The 21,999-nt window shown below is 38.7% G+C and overlaps 1 protein-coding gene across 1 annotated transcript; it reads right to left on the reverse strand.

Moving 5' to 3' along the window:
• Positions 1–19,545: 19,545 nt before the first annotated feature.
• On the reverse strand, positions 19,546–20,758 carry LOC128542942 (4-galactosyl-N-acetylglucosaminide 3-alpha-L-fucosyltransferase 9-like). The gene has a single exon (XM_053513149.1). The coding sequence runs from the start codon at positions 20,756–20,758 to the stop codon at positions 19,556–19,558; it is 1,203 nt and encodes a 400-aa protein (XP_053369124.1). The 3' UTR covers positions 19,546–19,555.
• Positions 20,759–21,999: the final 1,241 nt, after the last annotated feature.

Consider the following 21,999-nt stretch of genomic DNA (forward strand, 5'->3'; position numbering starts at 1 on the left):
CACTCTCATTGACTCCTATGTGTAGAAAACCCTTTACACCCCTTCACTGTAAAAAAAAAAGTCCTAATTTAAAATAAAAATCACTTTAACATTTTATAGTACTTTTGCTTTTTTTTAAAATTACATACAAATCTCTGTAAAATTACAGACAATACTTGTAAATTATTAAGTCGAATGTTTTTTAAGTATTATTTCAATACTGAAAAATAACTTTTTTTCACATTGTTAAACAGTAAAAATTCCATATTATTTTTACTGTGTTTTTTCTGGTTTGTAAATTATGTATAACTTTATGTAAAATTTTAATGTGGTCTTCTCTCCATCCATATATCCATGATATACAGTGGTGTGAAAAACTATTTGCCCCTTCCTGATTTCTTATTCTTTTGCATGTTTGTCACACTTAAATGTTTCTGCTCATTAAAAACCGTTAACTATTTGTCAAAGATAACATAATTGAACACAAAATTCAGTTTTTAAATAATGGTTTTTATTATTTAGGGAGAAAAAAAAATCCAAACCTACATGGCCCTGTGTGAAAAAGTGGTTGCCCCCCTTGTTAAAAAATAACTTAACTGTGGTTTATCACACCTGAGTTCAATTTCTGTAGTTACCCCCAGGCCTGATTACTGCCACACCTGTTTCAATCAAGAAATCACTTAAATAGGAGCTACCTGACACAGAGAAGTAGACCAAAAGCACCTCAAAAGCTAGACATCATGCCAAGATCCAAAGAAATTCAGGAACAAATGAGAACAAAAGTAATTGAGATCTATCAGTCTGGTAAAGGTTATAAAGCCATTTCTAAAGCTTTGGGACTCCTGCGAACCACAGTGAGAGCCATTATCCACAAATGGCAAAAACATGGAACAGTGGTGAACCTTCCCAGGAGTGGCCGGACGACCAAAATTACCCCAAGAGCACAGACAACTCATCCGAGAGGCCACAAAAGACCCCAGGACAACATCTAAAGAACTGCAGGCCTCACTTGCCTCAATTAAGGTCAGTGTTCACGACTCCACCATAAGAAAGAGACTGGGCAAAAACGGCCTGCATGGCAGATTTCCAAAGCGCAAACCACTTTTAAGCAAAAAGAACATTAAGGCTCGTCTCAATTTTGCTAAAAAACATCTCAATGATTGCCAAGACTTTTGGGAAAATACCTTGTGGACCGACGAGACAAAAGTTGAACTTTTTGGAAGGTGTGTGTCCCGTTACATCTGGCGTAAAAGTAACACAGCATTTCAGAAAAAGAACATCATACCGACAGTAAAATATGGTGGTGGTAGTGTGATGGTCTGGGGTTGTTTTGCTGCTTCAGGACCTGGAAGGCTTGCTGTGATAGATGAAACCATGAATTCTACTGTCTACCAAAAAATCCTGAAGGAGAATGTCCGGCCATCTGTTCGTCAACTCAAGCTGAAGCGATCTTGGGTGCTGCAGCAGGACAATGACCCAAAACACACCAGCAAATCCACCTCTAAATGGCTGAAGAAAAACAAAACGAAGACTTTGGAGTGGCCTAGTCAAAGTCCTGACCTGAATCCTATTGAGATGTTGTGGCATGACCTTAAAAAGGCGGTTCATTCTAGAAACCCTCAAATAAAGCTGAATTACAACAATTCTGCAAAGATGAGTGGGCCAAAATTCCTCCAAAGCGCTGTAAAAGACTCATTGCAAGTTATCACAAACGCTTGATTGCAGTTATTGCTGCTAAGGGTGGCCCAACCAGTAATTAGGTTCAGGGGGCAATTACCTTTTCACACAGGGACATGTAGGTTTGGATTTTTTTTCCTCCCTAAATAATAAAAAAACATCATTTAAAAACTGCATTTTGTGTTTACTTGTGTTATCTTTGACTAATAGTTAAATGTGTTTGATGATCAGAAATATTTTGTGTGACAAACATGCAAAAGAATAAGAAATCAGGAAGGGGGCAAATAGTTTTTCACACCACTGTAGTGGTTATAATAAACAGTACATATTACAAGCAGGCACGGAGTGCCATAGGGGTTAGGGTTAGCCCATATGATGCTCAGCAGACAAAGCGCATGTGTACTACTCGTATTTTGAGACACCTTTTATCAAGTTCAAATTTATTAAACAATCTTAAATATTAAAAATGCTCCTCTTGATAAAATACTCGCAGACCAAGTTACTCGCAACCCAAATGTTTACTGTATTATTATTATTATTAGTATTTCTACTTCATATTACATTGACGAGATGGTAAGGGTGGAAACAACTGGTGGCGCTATTAGGAAATCATGCACATACGAGATGGCATCAATTTGGTTAGGCCTTCATGGTCTACAGTCAACGAAGGCCCTCGAAATAAGACGCACCCACAAATATTCATAAATAAGGAGCATGCAGAATTATCAGTCCGTAAATAAATGTAATCACAATGTACATCTCTATTTGGAAAGCTAAACACGTTTGTGAATCATGTAACATTTATAATGTAGATTATGAAACTTTTCTGACTCTATCCCTTCCATGGCATTATCACTAAGACTAAATGGTTCCACTGATCTTCCAAACAATGCACAATTTCAATTGCAGGTCTCCACATGTCCATTTACAGAAAGAAAAAATAAACCCTAATGCATGTTTTTTTCATGACTCATGTTAGTGCTTGTGCTTACTGGTTTTACAAAGTTTTTTTTTTTTTTCATGTGTGCATGTGCAGAAAGATATTAAATAATGAGACTGACAGACACAAAACACTGAAACATCATTAAATGGTTGTAATAACTGGAAAAGAACCCAGGATGAGCCCTTATAATGACATCTATATGTGTTCTCTGAGGTGGTGTTGCTGGATATACTTTTGTATGCAGAGGCCGACCAATCAAGAAATAGCATCTGTAAATACAATGTAGTTATTATTAGGGAAATTGTGTACATGTAGATTTTCTTTTGGAGAACCAGCATTCACTGGTTCATGCAAAACCCTTGTATTACATTTTGGAACTACTTCTTCTTGCATGTGAGCATGTGCAGGAAAAGAGTGGCTAAGGAGACGGTTGTCATGTCCATTGAGGAGGCAGACGCAGGGAATTTTTTTTTTGGCAAACAGAGTTTATTCACTTGTGCCAAAAAAATAACAAAAAAAGGAAAACAAACAAGAAACGCCCTTCAGACAAGACACCTTTCAGTCCTGGGCAGACAGAGAGAAAAACACACAGACATACTGTATGATTAACACAACGACAAACATGGGTGTGCACAACAGTGATCAGACAAAAGGGCTCTGGGCTCGGCTGGCTTAAATAGGGACACAGGGGTGGACACAGGTGAACTTGATTTAGTGATGACAAAAATAAGGGATGACAAGTACACAAGTAGACACACTAGGGGGAGACAAAGCGGCGGCTCAGAAATCCGGTCAGATCTTTTTCCCCAGGACTGAGGTGGCTTAAATGTGACAACTGTCAGAAAAAGAAGGAATTCTGCATACTGAGACAAATTTTTTAAAGATGTCACAAAGTCGTGTCACAAGTTCATGATAATCCCGCCCCTAGCCTCTGACGTAAATACTTCTTTGTTTTAGCAAAGTGTTGGTGCTGCCATGGAACTTGTTTTTGAGGGCTGCCTGAGGGCTGGTGCTATGAGAAATGTTGTAACTGGTATAAAAATGTTGGCGAGTGGGTGTGGCTGTGGTCTGAGGTATTTTATGTACACATTGTACAACACTGCAGCACAGGATGTATGATGGTTAGGTTTAGAACAGATAAACACACTTGTCATTCCCACTAGCCATCCAGGCTATGCACTATGTAGTTCTGTGTTCCCTAATGAAAGAAAAGCATTAACAGAACCAGGTGGCTAACTATTATGACAAGAGATGTGAGTTATCTTGTTGCCACCCTTTTAGGAGTGCCTGCTGGAATATTGGTGGGGTTTGTAAGAAATGTATGTTTTTTTTTAACTAGACAGTTTACTAGTTTTAGAAACTGTGGAATGTTGCTTTAAAATACAAGAGGGTCATCATATGGGCTAATGGTAATTGTTAACAATTAATTATTTTTAAATATATGCCTGAATATTCTGATATAAGGATATTGTTTGCTACAGTTCCTTGCAAAAGTATTCATACTTGTTCAACTCTATCACTGACCTGTCTGGTGTGTTTTTTTGGCCGTCATGATGCTGGTTGTTCACTTATGGTTATGTAGGGTTTTCATACTAAAGACAACGAATGGCTGTCGCATGTCCACCAGTAAATGTCGACATTTTAAAGTGCCCCTATTATGCTTTTTCAAATATGATCTTTCATGCAGTGTGTCATGTTGCTGTATGTGAACATAAACTACCTGCACTATCTGTGACGCTGACAGTGCACGATAAAGGAAGTTTTTGGCTATTAAAAAAAAGAGTCGGCTCACATTTGCCTAAACGAGTCGTTAGCAATTATAATTTTTCTCTTTTACGGATCCACGACACTACGTAACATATTTGCATAATGTCCGCCCATGTTCTACGATGTGAACAACTTGTCCGCCATCTTACAATTAACGTTACCACACTCTTGTTAATGTGACCGATCATTAATGGTGAGCAAGCCGAGGGCGACAGTGGCAAGGAAAAACTCCCTAAGATGGTAATAGGAAGAAACCTTGAGAGGAACCAGACTCAACAGGGAACCCATCCTCATTTGGGTGAAACAGAAAGCAGTAAATGATCCACATTTATACAGTGTGTAGGGTGGGAGTCAGTTCAGCTATAATAGCTGATGTTAATTGATGTTAATATGGAGTCCAGGTAGTTATTGAAGACCCAGGTAGACTTGTAAGAAGTTCCAGTCATAAACTATCGAACTGTCAAGTCCCCAGAGAAACAGTTGCCAACACCAGTCAAGGCCAGAACCATCTTCTAGGTAGAGAGAATCATCCCCAGACACCAGACGCATCCCAGAGAGACACACGGAGCATCCATGTGATGAGATCTGCAACCAGAAGCAGGACACCAGGATGAGTTAGACAGGTCTAGAGGGCAGAGGAGGTCTGGATCACTGGCAGCTCAGGAGCGACATGTATAGCTCGACAGAGAGAGAGAAAGAGTGGAAGGGGGAGACAGGAGGAGAGAGGAAAGAGAAAGAGGGGGGGGAAGAGAAGAAGAGGAGAGATGGCAGTTAGGTATGGTCACAGTCGAACAATGTATAAGGTGAATGTATATTTAGTGCAGAGTGCAAGCAGGGACTCCAGCAAGACTAACTATGACAGCATAACTAAAAAGGGAGAGCAAGAAGGAAACACAGACATGAGGGCTTCCTGAGATGTAAAGCAACCAATCACCTCACCATCAACAAACCTGAGTGATCAATGAGAGTGAGGTGGACAGCATCTAAACATACCAGTTCCCTGCATCTACGTCCATGAGTCCCCCAGATCTGCTCCTTTACCTAAGGCTAATCTATTTACAAAAATGCTTAGCTAAATAAATAGGTTTTTAGCCTGGACTTAAACACTGAGACTGTGTCTGAGTCCCGAACACTATTTGGAAGACTATTCCATAACTTTGGGGCTTTGTAAGAAAAAGCTCTGCCCCCTGCTGTAGTTTTAATAATACGCAGTACTGACAAGCAGCCTGCATCCTTTGATCGAAGTAGGCGCGGCGGTTTGTAAGACACTAGCAGTTCGCTCAGGTACTGCGGCGCGAGACCATTTAATGCTTTATATGTCAAGAGTAGTATTTTAAAATCAATGCGAAATTTCACAGGGAGCCAATGCAGTGAAGATAAAATAGGGGTGATGTGCTCATATCTTCTGGTTCTAGTGAGGACTCTCGCTGCTGCATTCTGGACTAGCTGAAGCTTATTTATGCATCTAGCTGAACAACCAGACAGTAAGGCATTACAATAGTCCAACCTAGAGGTGATAAAAGCATGAACTAGTTTTTCTGCATCGTTTAGCGACAATAAATTTCTTATCCTGGCAATATTTCTGAGGTGAAAGAATGCTATCCTGGTAATATTATCAACATGAGCTTCAAATGAAAGGCTGGAATCAATAATCACACCAAGGTCTTTCACTGTTGCATTTGATGGAACAGAAAGGCCATCTAAAGTTACATTTAGGCATTTGGCAGACGCTCTTATCCAGAGCGACTTACATTTTTATCTCATTAATTCAATTCAATTCAATTCAATTTTATTTGTATAGCGCTTTTAGCAATTTTCATTGCCGCAAAGCAGCTTTACACAGTCAAAAGAATTATTTAAGTTTGTATGAAATGTGAATTTGTATGAATAAAAATGGTCAGTTTGTCCCTGGTGAGCAAGCCGAGGGCGACAGTGGCAAGGAAAAACTCCCTGAGATGGTAATAGGAAGAAACCTTGAGAGGAACCAGACTCAACAGGGAACCCATCCTCATTTGGGTGAAACAGAAAGCAGTAAATGATCTGCATTTATACAGTGTGTAGGGTGGGAGGCAGTTCAGCTATAATAGCTGATGTTAATTGATGTTAATATGAAGTCCAGGTAGTTATTGAAGACCCAGGTAGACTTGTAAGAAGTTCCAGTCATGAACTATCGAACTGTCAAGTTTACCGAGGAACAGTTGCCAACACCAGTCAAGGCCAGAACCGTCTTCTAGGTAGAGAGAACAATCCCCAGACACCAGACGCATCCCAGAGAGACACACGGGGCATCCATGTGACGAGGTTTTCAGCCAGAAGCGGGGCACCAGGATGGGTCAGACAGGTCCGGAGGGCAGAGGGAGTCTGGATCACTGGCAGCTCAGGAACGACATGTGTAGCTCGACAGAGAGAGAGAGAAAGAGTGAAAGGGGGAGACAGGAGGAGAGAAAAAAGAAAAAGAGGGGGGGGGAGAGAAGAAGAGGAGAGATGGCAGTTAGGTATGGTCACAGTCACACAATGTATAATGTGAATGTATATTAACTGTAGAGTGCAAGCAGAGACTCCGGCAGGACTAACTATGACAGCATAACTAAAAGGGAGAGCCAGAAGGAAACACAAACATGAGGGCTTCCTGACATGTAAAGCAAACAATCACCTCACCGTCAGCAAACCTGAGTGAGGAAGACATGAGAGTGAGGAAGACAGCATCCAAACATACCAGTTCACCATAATACTCTACGTCCATGAGTCCCCCAGATCTGCTCCTTTACCTATGGCAAATCTATTTATAAAAATGCTTGGCTAAATAAATAGGTTTTTAGCCTGGACTTAAACACTGAGACTGTGTCTGAGTCCCGAACACTATTTGGAAGACTATTCCATAATTTTGGGGCTTTGTAAGAAAAAGCTCTGCCCCCAGCTGTATTTTTCATAATACGCGGTACTGACAAGCAGCCTGCATCCTTTGATCGAAGTAGGCGTGGCAGATCATAAGACACTAGCAGTTCGCTCAGGTACTGCGGCGCGAGACCATTTAATGCTTTATATGTCAAGAGTAGTATTTTAAAATCAATGCGAAATTTCACAGGGAGCCAATGGAGTGAAGATAAGATAGGGGTGATGTGCTCATATCTTCTGGTTCTAGTGAGGACTCTCGCTGCTGCATTCTGGACTAGCTGAAGCTTATTTATGCATCTAGCTAAACAACCAGACAGTAAGGCATTACAATAGTCCAACCTAGAGGTGATAAAAGCATGAACTAGTTTTTCTGCGTCGTTTAGCGACAATAAATTTCTTATTCTGGCAATATTTCTGAGGTCAAAGAATGCTTTCCTGGTAATATTATCTACATGTGCTTCAAATGAAAGGCTGGAATCAATAATCACACCAAGGTCTTTCACTGTTGCATTTGATGGAACAGAAAGGCCATCTAAAGTTACGGTGTGATCTAAAATTTTACTCCTAGCTGTATGCGGTCCTATGACTAGAACTTCTGTCTTATCCGGATTTAGCAGAAGGAAGTTAATTAGCATCCAATTTCTTATGTCCTGCACACATTGCTCAATTTTAGTAAGCTGTTTTTTCTCATCAGGTTTTGCTGAGACATATAACTGTGTATCGTCAGCATAACAATGGAAACTAATACCATGCTTACGGATTATGTTGCCCAGAGGAAGCATGTAAAGGGAAAAAAGCAGTGGACCTAAAACTGAACCCTGCGGAACGCCAAACTCCACTAGAGAACATGCAGAATAATCACCATTTAAGTCTACATACTGATAACGATGGGTCAGATAGGATCTGAGCCAGGAGAGGGCTGTACCCTTAATTCCTACTACATTTTCTAATCTGTGAAGAAGAATACTATGATCAACGGTGTCAAAAGCTGCACTAAGGTCAAGTAATACAAGCATAGTTACACAACCCTGATCAGAGGCCAATAGAATGTAATTTACTACTTTAACGAGCGCTGTCTCTGTACTGTGATGAGGCCTAAATCCTGACTGATACAGTTCATGTATGCCATTTCTATGTATATATGAGAGTAGCGGAGCAGCTATGATCTTTTCCAGAATCTTAGAGATAAAGGGGAGGTTTGATATTGGTCTGTAATTGGACAGCTGACAGGGGTCGAGGTCAGGTTTCTTAATTATTGGTTTGATAACTGCTAATTTAAAAGATTTTGGAACATAACCAATGCTGAGTGAAGAATTAATTATTCTCAACGGGGGTTCTGTTATTGCTGGTACTATCTGTTTAAGAAAATGTGTCGGTACAGGATCTAATATACAGGTTGATGAATTTGAAGAAGAGATGAGTGAAATTAGTTCATTCTCTTCAAGGGGAGTAAAGTATTCTAGGTTCTGATCTGACATGGCTAGATTAACATCTGCATTAATCAATGTTCATTGAATCAACTACCTCAATTTTATGCCTAATATTTACAATTTTATTATTAAAAAAGTTCATGAAGTCCTCACTATTGCATGATTTACATGAAATAAATGGATAGAGCATTAAATAAAAATCTAGGATTATTTTTGTTATTTTCTATAAGAGCATTACGAAGCATTCGGGCACACACATCCAGACTGTGCAACAGCTTTTTTTCACAAGCCATCCGTCTCCTCAACAAAAAGGGACTGGACTGATAAACACACACACACACACACACACTAACACAAACATTATCACACAGCTTAACTCAACTACCTCAAAATATTGGGACTGGACTGACTAATCAACACAAGTGCAGACACACTGACCTACACCACCAAATTATCGTAAACACCAACCTGTAAATGCTTCACTGTTTATCTTTTGCACAATGATCATTACTGGACAAATTTTTGCACTAATTCCTCATTTCTTGCTGCTGTTTTTAAAGAATGTTTACGTTTACCCACTACCTCAACACCATATTTTATGTTCTGTTATGTCGTGGTTGCGCACTGTCACTTTGTTGTTGCTCTTGTTTGCACATGCACTTTATGTTGTCTGTAAAAATAGTTATACTTAGTTAGTTAGTTTTTGTTAATTTATGTTGTAATTTATGTTAGGTCTCTCTGTCCTGTCTCTGCTAGCCAGTTAACTAGGCCTCTTGGTTAGCTAGTTTAGTGTTTCTGTTAATTTATGTTGTAAATTTATGTTGCATGTAGCACCTTGGTCCTGGAGGAACGTTGTTTCCTTTCACTGTGTACTAACTGTATATGGTTGTAATGACAATAAAGCCTACTTGAACTTGAACTTGAACTTGAAGAGTGGAGAGATATGTTGATCTAGCTACACTAAGAGCTTTTCTATAGTTCAGGATGCTCTCCTTCCATGCTATTTGAAATACTAACAATTTAGTTTGACGCCATTTACGTTCTAATTTCCGAGCGGTCTGTTTTGAAGTGCGCGTGTGATCGTTATACCAGGGAGTGAGTTTCTTATCTATAATAATTTTTCTTTTGACTGGAGCTACATTATCTAGGGTATAGCAAAATGTCGACTCTAAATATTCAGTCGCCTGATCGAGTTCTGTGGGGTCAGACGGTGAATGTACGTTTCATATGGTAGCGCGGCGCTGTGCGTACATTATTACTGTGACACACTTGAATTGAGACAAGATAGTGATCTGAGATAACTTCAGATAGTGGAATTGTGAATAAATTTCTTATACTTAATCTGAATAATATTATTAAATCTAAAGTGTGACCTGCTTTATGAGTGGGTCCTACTACACACTGATTTACTCCTACGGAGTCCAGTATAGACATAAATGCTGTTCTCAGAGGGTCTTCTGGATTTTCAAAATGAATATTAAAATCTCCAGGAATTAACACTTTGTCTACAGAAACGACTAGGTTTGAGAGGAAATTTGCAAATTTACTAAGAAATTCCGAGTACGGCCCTGAAGGTCTGTAAATGACAATTAGCGGGATCGACTGAGCTGACTTAATATAGTTAAATACACTTATGTTACCATAAAGAATTTCAAATGAATTAAATTTGTGTCCGTGTTTTTGTACATAGTCAGATTATCATTGTGAATAACTGCGACGCCTCCTCCTCTACCAGTAAACACTTTGTAATATAAAAAAAACAATAAAAACAAGAGCACAAGAAATCCTTTTTAACTATTTAATCTCCACCACTTAGTGTTGACAACTATTTTCAATGGAAAGTATTTCTGTCAGACAACACAACGAAACTTATTAACCAGCAGTTACATTGTCTGCAATGAAATAATTCCGGAATCTGCATTTATAACTGCGTTGGACTTTCTTTATTCTCTCACACAGCGTACGATATTCAGGAATGATTAGGATAATCTAACCTTTGGATAAAGGTTTTGGATAAACCTTTGGTTGAGTTAGGCCTATTTGTAAATTTACAAATGAACTATGTGCATATTTACAAAAAGCCTGTGTACACAACTAACTTGTGTGCATATTTATAATCTTTTGCACTTTACTAACAAACTATGTGCATATTTACAAAAAGCCTGTGCTTATTTACAAACTAACTATATTGTGCACATATGTGCATATTTGTAATAAAATTAGAAAACTAAAATACTTTGCATTTTAGTAGACTTAGTATTTTAATTAACAAATGGAAATTGTTATAAAATGGCATGGAACTACAGTACATTCAAATACTATGATATGATAATTTAACTACATAGATTAAATGAACTTTAAATATGTGATAATCTGGTAGACAAAAGTGCGCAGCTCATTCACATCTATGTCAGCTGCCGTGCCGTCACAGGAATATGAGCTAGCGCTCACTGATCAGAGCAGACACAGGGAGATGAGTAACTGTACCGGGAAAGCAAGACCTAGCGCTTACAGGACAGTACTGGCGACATTTGAAAAGTTGCTAAGGTTTGTCCAAAAGTCGCAAGATTTGTCACTACACGCTTTTTTGAATGGGAGTCTGAAAAGTCGCTAAAACTAGCGACAAAGTCGCTAAGTTAGCAACACTGCCACCATTCACCAAAACTCCAGAGCAGGAAGTGCGCAGGAGATAAATGCATCACACACACATATGCACATCATGAGCGCCTGTGCATCTAAACCTAACACAATATAACAAATTAGATCTGTTACATGAACATATGACACTTACCACTAAGAAACGTCCTGCTCCAGTCGTACTAGCGGAACAGTTTCTTGTCGATGTGCCACTTCAACCATTTCATCATCAAACTCCGGCTTGAATTGATACGGTAAAACCGACGCCATCTTTCCTATGTATTGACGAGTCTCCGGAGCTGGCGTTCGAGCGTTCAGGGCGTTTCGTTTTCCGACACACGCTGTAGCAGTAGACCAATCAAAAAGGACTGTGCCATCTGACCAATCACAGCAGTGAGGGCTCACGGAAAGGAGGGGTTTAGACAGACTGAATCTTCCAACTGCTTCACACAAGTCGTTTACGATTCATTTAGAAATGGGGTAAAATGAAATCTATTTTTGGAGAAAACTAAAGTGTTTTTTGACCTTGCATACATGTAAACCTGTTTTAAGAGACTCATCTTTATGTTGATGTTGAATATTAGCAACCTTTAAAATGGCATAATAGGAGCACTTTAATGTGGACACAATGCTCAACGCATCCTTTACCATTAATATGTAATGTATTTAGATTAATCATTAATTTGATTAACTGAAACAAAATTTATAATGTACACTTTATCGACTACCCGTCCAGCATTTAGCACAATTTAGTGTATCTTACCAGTTCTGCTTATCACGTGGCCAACGATGATAACACAAAATCTAGTATTTAGCAATTATAAACAAGGTAACTTAAGATCTGGGCAAATGTTTAGACTTTAAAACACATGACCAAGACAACAGTTCTTTATAAAGAAATGAGTATTTATTTGTCTAATTTACGATACATAAAACTACGCTACTTAAACGCACGCACACACACACACACACACACACACACACATGTATACGAACAGTTTGGAAGGTGAAAATAAATAAAATTATTCTAGTACTGTTTACTAGATCAACAAAAGTCACAAAGAGTCAGAAGCAGAGTCTTGGGTTTAATCTTACAGTTCAGTTATGAAACGAGCACCAAGGTATGCAGCTTTGTTTGTTTGTTGGTTCGCCTCCAGCAAAGGGAATCACGGCATTGCTGATTGGTTGGTGTGCTGTTGTTGGGGTGACGTCTGTCAGGAAAGCCCTTTGGTGAGGCGTTGGTTGCCTGGTTACCGATGGCTGCGCTCTGGAACTTCTCCTGAGGTTTCCTTCATTGCAGGACTTTGGAGTTCTGGCACGAAGTTTCGTTGAGTGTTCTTGAAGAGCGGATGACGCCAGTAGCGAGGTGCCCGCCTGGGCGGATGCCCACACTGCTTGGAAGATGTTGTGGGTCGCAGTTGTGATGTTAACTTTCTTGTAATGTGATGTTACTTTTTTTGTAGACCTTCTTAGGGATTTTGTCCGTTCGGGGTCAGTCCCACGAGTGATTGGTCCAATCGGATGTGGTTGCGGGGTGGATCCCCCTTTTGTTCATACATTAGCCCGGCTGTCACGTGGGGCCCATCCGGTTGGAGTTTTTAATACTTTTTATAAAGTAATTTTGCATGAGCTCGGTTAATGCTACCAATTTCCTGGGTTCACCAACGTCCTTTAAATAAAGCCAGCTTTAGATTGACATCAAACATTACATATCCTACCCACTCATTCCTTCCTTTATCTAATAAAAGGGGTTTGTACATGCTGATTACACCTTTAAAGTTATGAAAAATATTCACACAGGAATAAAACATACTAAGTAAAGATATGTATATGCGTTTTGCCCTTTGAAAGGCATGTGCTCTGGAGGTAAATGAGTGTAAAGGTGTGACTTGGTGGTTACCACATTTAATGTATTTTTATAAAATGTGAAAAAGTTTAAGGGGTATGAATATTTTGCAAGACACTACACACACACACACACACACACACAGTTCAAGAAAACAAAAATAGTATAATAATACGTATTATTAATGTTATATTAATATAATGTGTATCATATATTTTTTATATTATATAAAACCTATAGCAATAAATGTAGTATTAAAACATTTATACAAGTTTTTCTTTTCCTGAAGTGTGTATACATTTTTGGCTGACGTTTGATTGACTCATTTGAATGAGCGTGCGAGCGATAGTTTCTTGCTCAGGTATTAGACACACAGGTAACGTGATATGCACCAGCCAATGGTAAGCAGGCGTCTTTTAAATATTTAGCGCGCAGAGTTGGTCTGCAGCCAATCAACGGTTTTGTCGTAAATCCAAAGTAGTAAAGGTTTTCCTGGCTACTGGACAGAGGAGAAGACTGCTGATTCTGCAATGTCGTTGTTTTTCGGTAAGATATTTTTTTATTTAGTGGTGCGAAGGGAAGCGACACACTACTATTGTTATCTCACAGGCTTATTATTATTTTCATTTTTATATCCTTCCATATAAAAGTTCGACACATATCTAGTCCCGCACCGTTTGTTGTAGACCCAAGAATGAGGTGTCAAATCATGCGCCTTATTCGGGAATGGGGTGCTATGACTTTTCTAGCTTCAAGTACCCTAGCAACCATTTTACAAGACTTTTATGTCCGCATCATAACATTTTAATAAATGGGCAAAGTTTTTGCTACATGCTAATCATGTTTTGCAACATGCAATCAAGTTACTATCATGCTAATCACATTGGAGTCATGCTAGTATCATGCTAGCAACATGCTATTCATCTTAATGTCTTGTGAACAACATGCTAATCATATTCGTGTCATGCTCGCATCATGCTAATCATGCTAGCATCACGTTAGCAACATGATAATCATATTAGCATCATGCTAGTGGTATACTACTCATGCTAGCATGTTGCTATCACCATGTTAGTCATGTTAGCATCATCCTAGCAACATGCTAATCATTTTAATGTCTTCCTAAGAACATGCCAATCATGCTAGCATTATGTTAACGACATGCTAATCATATTAGCACCATGATAGCGATATGCTAATCCGGCTAGCATCAGGCAAGCAGCATGCTACTGATGTTGCTAGCAACATGCTAATCATGTTAGCATAATCCTAGCAACATGCTAATCATTTTAATGCTTTAATAAGCTCATGCAAGCTTTATGTTAGAGACATTCTAATCATATTAGCATCATGCAAGCATCATGCTAATCACAATAGCATTATGTTAGCGATATGCTAATCAAATAACCATGCTAGCAACAGCTAACCATGTCAGAATTATGTTAGCAGAGTGGACGCATTTCATTCAAGCAACCAACCAGTCTTTTAGGATCATTGTGAAGCTGTCAAGCCACACCCTAGCAACCACTTTAGAGCACCTTAGCAACTGATCCTATAGATTGTGATTAGAAATGGCCCAAATGGTATCTTTGCATCAGTGTCATAGAAACAACTCAGGCCACTAATCAAGTCTTTCACGTGTCCAATGATGCTAATGATATATGTTATATATGGACAAAAGAGAAAGGCTGCATGCCAATTGGTTGATTAACCGAAATTTGCGCTTCTGTTTGGCTAAACAATATTGTGACAGCCCAGAGACAGACTGCACGTTTCTAAACATAACTTTTCAAAATTCTCCTGAGGTAAGTAGCATTGGTTCATATTTTTAACAGCTGCATGTAAAAACAAAATTTGAGAAATGTTTGTGTTGTGCAAAACTCTGTAGACTATTCAGGTTAGTTAAACTAAATTTTATTTGTATGGTGCATTTAATTCAATTCAATTCAATTTTATTTGTATAGCGCTTTTAACAATTTACATTGTCACAAAGCAGCTTTACACAATCAAAAGAATTAAGTTTGTATGAAATGTGAATGTGTATGCATCAAAATGATATGATTGTCCCTGATGAGCAAGCCGAGGACGACGGTGACAGTGGCAAGGAAAAACTCCCTGAGATGGTAATAGGAAGAAACCTTGAGAGGAACCAGACTCAAAAAGGAACCCATCTTCATCTGGGTGAAAACAGATAGCGGGGATTGATGTGCATAATATTATGCGAGACTGGAAGTTTAGTATAAGAAGAGATGTGTAAGATTAAAGTCCAGTTTGTTTCTGGAGGCTCCGGTAGACTGTAAGAAATTCCAGTCCTAAACTATTGAGCGACTGAAGCCACAGGTCCTCAGAGAACAACTGTCTGCATCAGTCGAGGACAGGACCACCTTCATGGAACAGTGAAACCATCCCCAGTCACCACACGCATCCCAGGCAGACCACACGGGGGCAACCATGTGATGAGATCTGCAACCAGAAGCAGGACTCCAGGACGAGTTAGACAGGTCTAGAGGGCAGAGGAGGTCTGGATCACTGGCAGCTCAGGAGCAACATGTATAGGTAGAGGTAAAAGGAGAGAGGGAGAGAGAGAGGAGAAAGCAGAAGAGGAGAGAGCAAAAGAGATGGAGAGATGGCAGTTGGGTATGGTCACAGTCGAACAATGTATAAGGTGATGTATAAGATGAATGTATATTTAGTGCAGAGTGCAAGCAGAGACTCCGGCAGGACTAACTATGACAGCATAACTAAAAAGGGAGAGCAAGAAGGAAACACAGACATGAGGGCTTCCTGAGATGTAAAGTTACCAATCACCTCACCATCAACAAACCTGAGTGATCAATGAGAGTGAGGTGGACAGCATCTAAACATACCAGTTCACCATAATACTCTACGTCCATGACTCCCCCAGATCTGCTCCTTTGCCTAAGGCTAATCTATTTACAAAAATGCTTAGCTAAATAAATAGGTTTTTAGCCTGGACACTGAGACTGTGTCTGAGTGCCGAACATTAATTGGAAGACTATTCCATAACTTTGGAAGCTTTGTAAGAAAAAGCTCTGCCCCCAGCTGTAGTTTTAGTAAATCCTGACTGATACAGTTCATGTAAGCTATTTCTATGTAGATATGAACATAGCTGACGTGATACTACCTTTTCCAGAATCTTTAAGATAAAGGGGAGGTTTCTAGGTAATTTAACTACAGTGTTAAATAAAAATCTAGAATTATTTTTGTTATTTTTTATGAGTGGAGATCTCTTCTTCCATGCTATGTGAAATATTAACAATCTAGTTTGACGCCATTTACATTCTAATATTTAAGCGGTTGTTAGGAATCACCCCTAGAGGGCGCCGTGTGCCCAGAGACATCGTTTTGTTTAGACTGCCACCAGTCACTCTAGAAGCAGAGGTGGAAAGAGTAATAACCTTTCGTACTTTAATACGAGGACTGTTACTTCAGTCAAAATTTACTGAAGTACAAGTAAAGTTACCATTATAAAAATTTAGTCAAGTAAAAGTAAAAATTACCTGTACATAGCCTATTGAGGTTTTGTGATGATTTGCGCATGCGCGCCCAGTAGAAAATGAAAGAATCACTCTCAGAGATGACTCGTTCTACTGAGTCACGTTAAAGATTCGTTCAAAAAGAACGAATCGTTCATGAACGACCCATCACTAGAAGACTCAAAGATATATCGCGCGGAAACACACTTGCGCACTTCATTGAGAACTCATTTGGATTATGATTAAATTAGCATGTTTATTTTGGCATCGGCCTAGATTTAACCGTATTTGGGTCCGGATGCGGACCGGAGTCCACCTATTGCGTACTCCGGGTCTAGACTCTGAGATAACCAACCCATGTGTGTAAAAGGGTTCTCATTCTCCCTGAACCAATTTTTTACAATCTGTACCTGATGGATCCTGGTGTCGTCATCCTGGAATAAGGCGCATATCATCAGGGAAGAAGAAACCCTCCATAGATGTGATAACCTGGTGATTCAGTAAATTTAGGTCATCAGTTGACTTTATTTTATTGACCCATAACATTGCTGAGTCTAGACCTGAGTAACTGACTTATAACACTGTCTCCAGAGGCTTGTACAGTGGACACTATGCATGATGGGAGCATCGCTTCATGTCCTTCCCTTCTTACCCTGACACGCCCATCACTCTGGGATGGGCTCAGTCTGGACTCATCAGGTCACATGACCTTTTTTCAAAGTCCAGTCTTTATTCTCTCTAACAAACAGAAGCCTTTTTTTCTGATGAGGTTCAGTAACAAGTGGTTTTCTCATGGACATACAGCTGTTTAGTCCCAATCCTATGAGTTCTCATCACACTGTTTGATAAGTTAAGTTTATCCTTTATTTGTTACATATACATTACTATATATACAGTCCAAAGTTCAGTTTTATAACTTGTAGAACGGAAATTAACACATTGTTACTATTAGATATAAAAAAAATGTCTTTATCTCCAGATCTTTACAGGTAAACTCATTCATTAATCTTTAATAAGTAGGGTCCTAGTTGCAGTCTGTCCAAGGTCCAGGAGATAAAATACAAAAACAAAACATACAATTCCAAACAAACAGAAGCTCGAGACACCAAAACCCATCGTGAACCATAATGCATGGATGACTATGCTTTATGACGTAATTATAATCTTAATAAGAACATCAGCTTCATATGATTTTTAATTTTAATTTGTTGATTAATTCTAGTAATTATAATAAAAGAAAACTGTAGACTAGTTTATAAAGTGAATGTAAATGCTTTCGGGCATAGGCGTCGCTAGGCCATTTTTAGGGGGCTTTAGCCCACCTAACATTTGTACTCAGCCCCCCTAAAAATTCTCCATAAACTTTACACACACCGCTGATCGCCCATCGTCCCCTTTAAATTTAAATACAGTTTACAAAATGTCATGAGGAATTAATCAGTTAAATCTTCGCTGTGTTCACCCTTATCACACCAGCGGTTTTTCTCTAGTGAAAATGAAGCCCTTAATACACATTCTATGAGCCTATAGTCTACTTTATAAAACAATCATGCCGTTGCTGTTTTAATTGGAAGGCAAGGCAAGGCAAGTTTATTTGTATAGCACATTTCATACACAATGGTAATTCAAAGTGCTTTACATAAAAGAGATGAGGATAATCATAAAAAGAAATAGAAAATAATAGCACTCAGACTTTTAAAATTATTTAAATTTGATTTAAAATAAAAATAAAAACAGCTCGTAATGGAAGACCTGACTGTCTATATAAAACATTACACAGTGCAAATGGCATTAACTACCATAGAGTTATGCACATAAATGATTAAAAATAGTGACAGACAGCAGTTAGTGCACTCGCTTTAACTGCATAGCAGTGTGATTTACAGAGATAGAAAAATCCTGTTTTTTGTAATAAATATTGTATTGTAGTAAATAATGTCCCAAATCGTAAAATACATTTATTAGCCTTAGAGTACAGTAGGGTTTTTGTCACTTTGATTTAGAAAAAGTTACTTTTTTTAAGAATAGAAACAAAAAAAGAAAATTAAAAAGATGCCTTTTTTATTTACATTAAAACAATATAAAGGAATTTGAATAAATAGCCTAGTAGCTGTGAAATTTTAAGGGGTTAAATGTAGAACCTACTGTTTTCTTTATGAAGCTAAAACATTAAATTAAACTAGACATGATTATTAAAATGTTTATATTTATATTCAACTTTAGATGTAAGGTTTTTTAAGTCACATGGGAGTAGGTCTCCAAATGAGCAGCAGGTAAGAATAGAGCATGGGCAGCCTCTCAGGCACATTAACACTGTGTTCTCAACATTGACTAAAGTCATTGCATCAGAAAGTATTTTTCAAAATTTTCTGCAGTATTGTCAAAGAATGAACAGATAAATGTTTGACATTATTGGCACCCACACAGTTTATTCCATTGTCCAGCCTCATAGGTGTGTTGTTTAAATTGCTAATCAATGTACATAAGTTTAAAGTTATATGCTGTTTTCTGCTTACATTTTTCTGATTGTATTTGAACATAAAAAAAGGTTTATACAGTAAACAATGTGCGCGTGTGTGATCAGGAAAACTAATTTGAGTACTGATTCTGAACAAGCCAAATATGTGTTAAACATATATGGGGGCTGAGCCCCCGTTAACTGAAAATCCTAGAAACGCCCCTGCTTTCGGGTAAATTAGTAATGGTTTCCTGGACAAAAAGACAGCGATTTTGTACCATTAAATGGTACAGTAGATGAAAATTAGCTCTTTGTGTCAGCAATAATTCTGTTTGGAAAAAAAATTAGATCAAGTTTCTTGGTTGGGAAAAACTCTTCATGACATCTTTAGTTCTTCTATTGGATTAGAAGATTTCCAGTGGCTAGCTAACCCCAGTACCATTTATTGATATTTTTAAATACTCTGTAGCCCTGGTAGTTTCTTATATAATTACAACTTCGGCAAGCATGTTCAAGACCAAAAAATGAACCTTCAACAATGAAAAGTTTTCTCCAGTTGAAGTACTGCTCATACTTCTCCTGGTTCTGGTCCAGAAACGTGAGATGTTCTGCCAGTTTTTGAGGAGATTCGAAATCGTCCACATGAATAAATGAATCTGCAGGAATGAACTCCTCATAGTTCTCCCTGGGTGGCCCAATAACCACAGGAATGGTGCCGACTTTCATAGGATCAAACAGCTTATCAGAGAAGTAGTCCTGGTAGATGGAGTTCTCGAACGCTAAGTAGAATTTACAGCTTGGTAAAATCTTGTTGTAATCATCATCGCTGACGTACCTGTTGAAGGCACGGCCGTAAGCCTCTACTTTAATGTGCTGGCTGAGTTCATTAAAATATTTCACTCTCCTAAAGTTGGGGTTCCAATTACTGACGATCCAGCAGACAATTTTATCTTTTGGTGGTATTTCAAAGGTTCTATCTTTCCCCGTTGTTTTTCTCAGTCTCCCATATGGCACCCAGACATCTGAATCTCTCCGATAATTTGATGTCAAATTAAATGCATCATCTAGCCAGTTTTGTCTGCCTGAATTATCAGGAGACTCCATGTTCATCCACACCCACTTCTGATATGGAGGTCTCGGCTTGCTTAGCAGGTTTGCAATATCATCACCGATATCTCTGTGATGAAACAGAACACCATCGGCTTTGTCATATTGGCTTCTGTCATCTGTAATCTGACATCCTGTAATACCAAGCTTTGGGAAACAATCGTTTACATCAAATTTAAATCCAAATGGCCAGGTCCAGATTAACATGATGATGTCATTGTCATGATTCTCCTGGATTTCTTCCCCGGCAGGTGGTTTAGTGACTGGTAATTGTGGTAATTGCGGCTTTACCAAAGTGTAGTTGCGGGTACCCGTGGTGTTTATAAGATGGGTAAAGTTTTCCATTAATGCACTGAGGCACTCTTCTGAGCAGACTTCTTGTGTTTTGACTGGAGCATTTGGACATGATAACGACCTCATAGTGGGCTTGTAGTAAGTGTAAAATACTCCTCCAAAACAAAAAAACAGAAAGAGAGGCAGCACTAGGTGCTGAAAAGATGCTACTGAACGGTTGAATGTCATCTTTCACCTGTTAAAGAAGAAAGAAAGTGAAACAATTAAACCTCAGTTAATTTCAAGGTGCACTGAAATAAACGGGACAGAGCGAGGAAAAGCAACAGACGAGCCCCCAATTCTGTTACGCCCTGGTCTAGGTCGGGCCGTAACAGAAGTGAAAAAAAAGGGGGTGAGACCAAAAGTGCATTTGCTTAGTGTTTATTTACGAAAAGGTTGAATAAGCAAATCCCCAAAAGGTGGCTGTAAGCTTCAGAAGCCGAGAAGGCTAAAACAATAAACAAAATTCCCTCTACCTAGTACCAAAAGTGACAACTTACCTGCACCAAAAATAAAGAAACAGAAATACAAGATTCTTTCCTTACTCCCTAACTAACCACAAACCAAGAAAAAACAAGGGGCAAACAAAATGTCGTCGACTCCTTACTAAGCAACTCATTAAAGAATTAAATACAAATATATAAAAAAGTATTTACAAACCAAACAAAAAAAACAAAGAGGGCAAACACAAAAGCGTAGTCAAAACAAGCTAAAGGGTCATACACGGAATAGGCAAACAAAAACCAAGCGACTATCAAAAGGGGAAAGCAAAGGGGGTCATACACAGAATAACATTCAGGATCAAGCATAGGATAAACAGTAAGCAAAAACACGACCTAGGGCACTCGGCTCTGAAGGCCTTAAGTAGGCCTCTGGGTCTCCTGTAGGACCAATCATCTGGGAGGAGGTGGGACCAACCAAAGTCAGACAGAGCAGCAGCCAATAGATTTCAGGCAATGGCAGAAGTGGGCGGAACCTGCAAGAACAAGGAAGAGACGACCCCAATCCCATACAAAAGTACAAAATGCAAAGAGTCAATATCGTAACACCAATTCTTACACCATCATTGAATATACCACTTCATCCTGTATACAGCCCACGGGCCACAGGCCAATGTACTGTTATTGTAAATGAAAAATACAATAATGTTTTGGGATTGTTTGGTGCTAAACATAGAAACTTATACAATGTTGGCATTCCACTTCAAACCAAACAGCACTCTGGTTTTCAGTTTTAACCAAACATTGCTCAAATTCATTGTCTTGAGCTGGTACTTAATCTGCCATGCAGGCAAATAACTATATTAATAACTATTTAAAAATTAAAATGTAAGGTAAAGACCATGAATATCTTTTATTCTATATCATAGTTTATGTAGAAAAGTAAAACATTCAGAAAAATCATACTGTGATGAACATTGTATTATTATT

Source organism: Clarias gariepinus, chromosome 2 (genome assembly GCF_024256425.1).
Source record: "Clarias gariepinus isolate MV-2021 ecotype Netherlands chromosome 2, CGAR_prim_01v2, whole genome shotgun sequence".
Lineage (NCBI taxonomy): Eukaryota > Metazoa > Chordata > Actinopteri > Siluriformes > Clariidae > Clarias > Clarias gariepinus.

Bases quoted from the DNA above. Each gene is read 5' to 3' on its own strand.
- LOC128542942 (XM_053513149.1), bottom strand. From the start codon at position 20,758: ATGACATTCAACCGTTCAGTAGCATCTTTTCAGCACCTAGTGCTGCCT.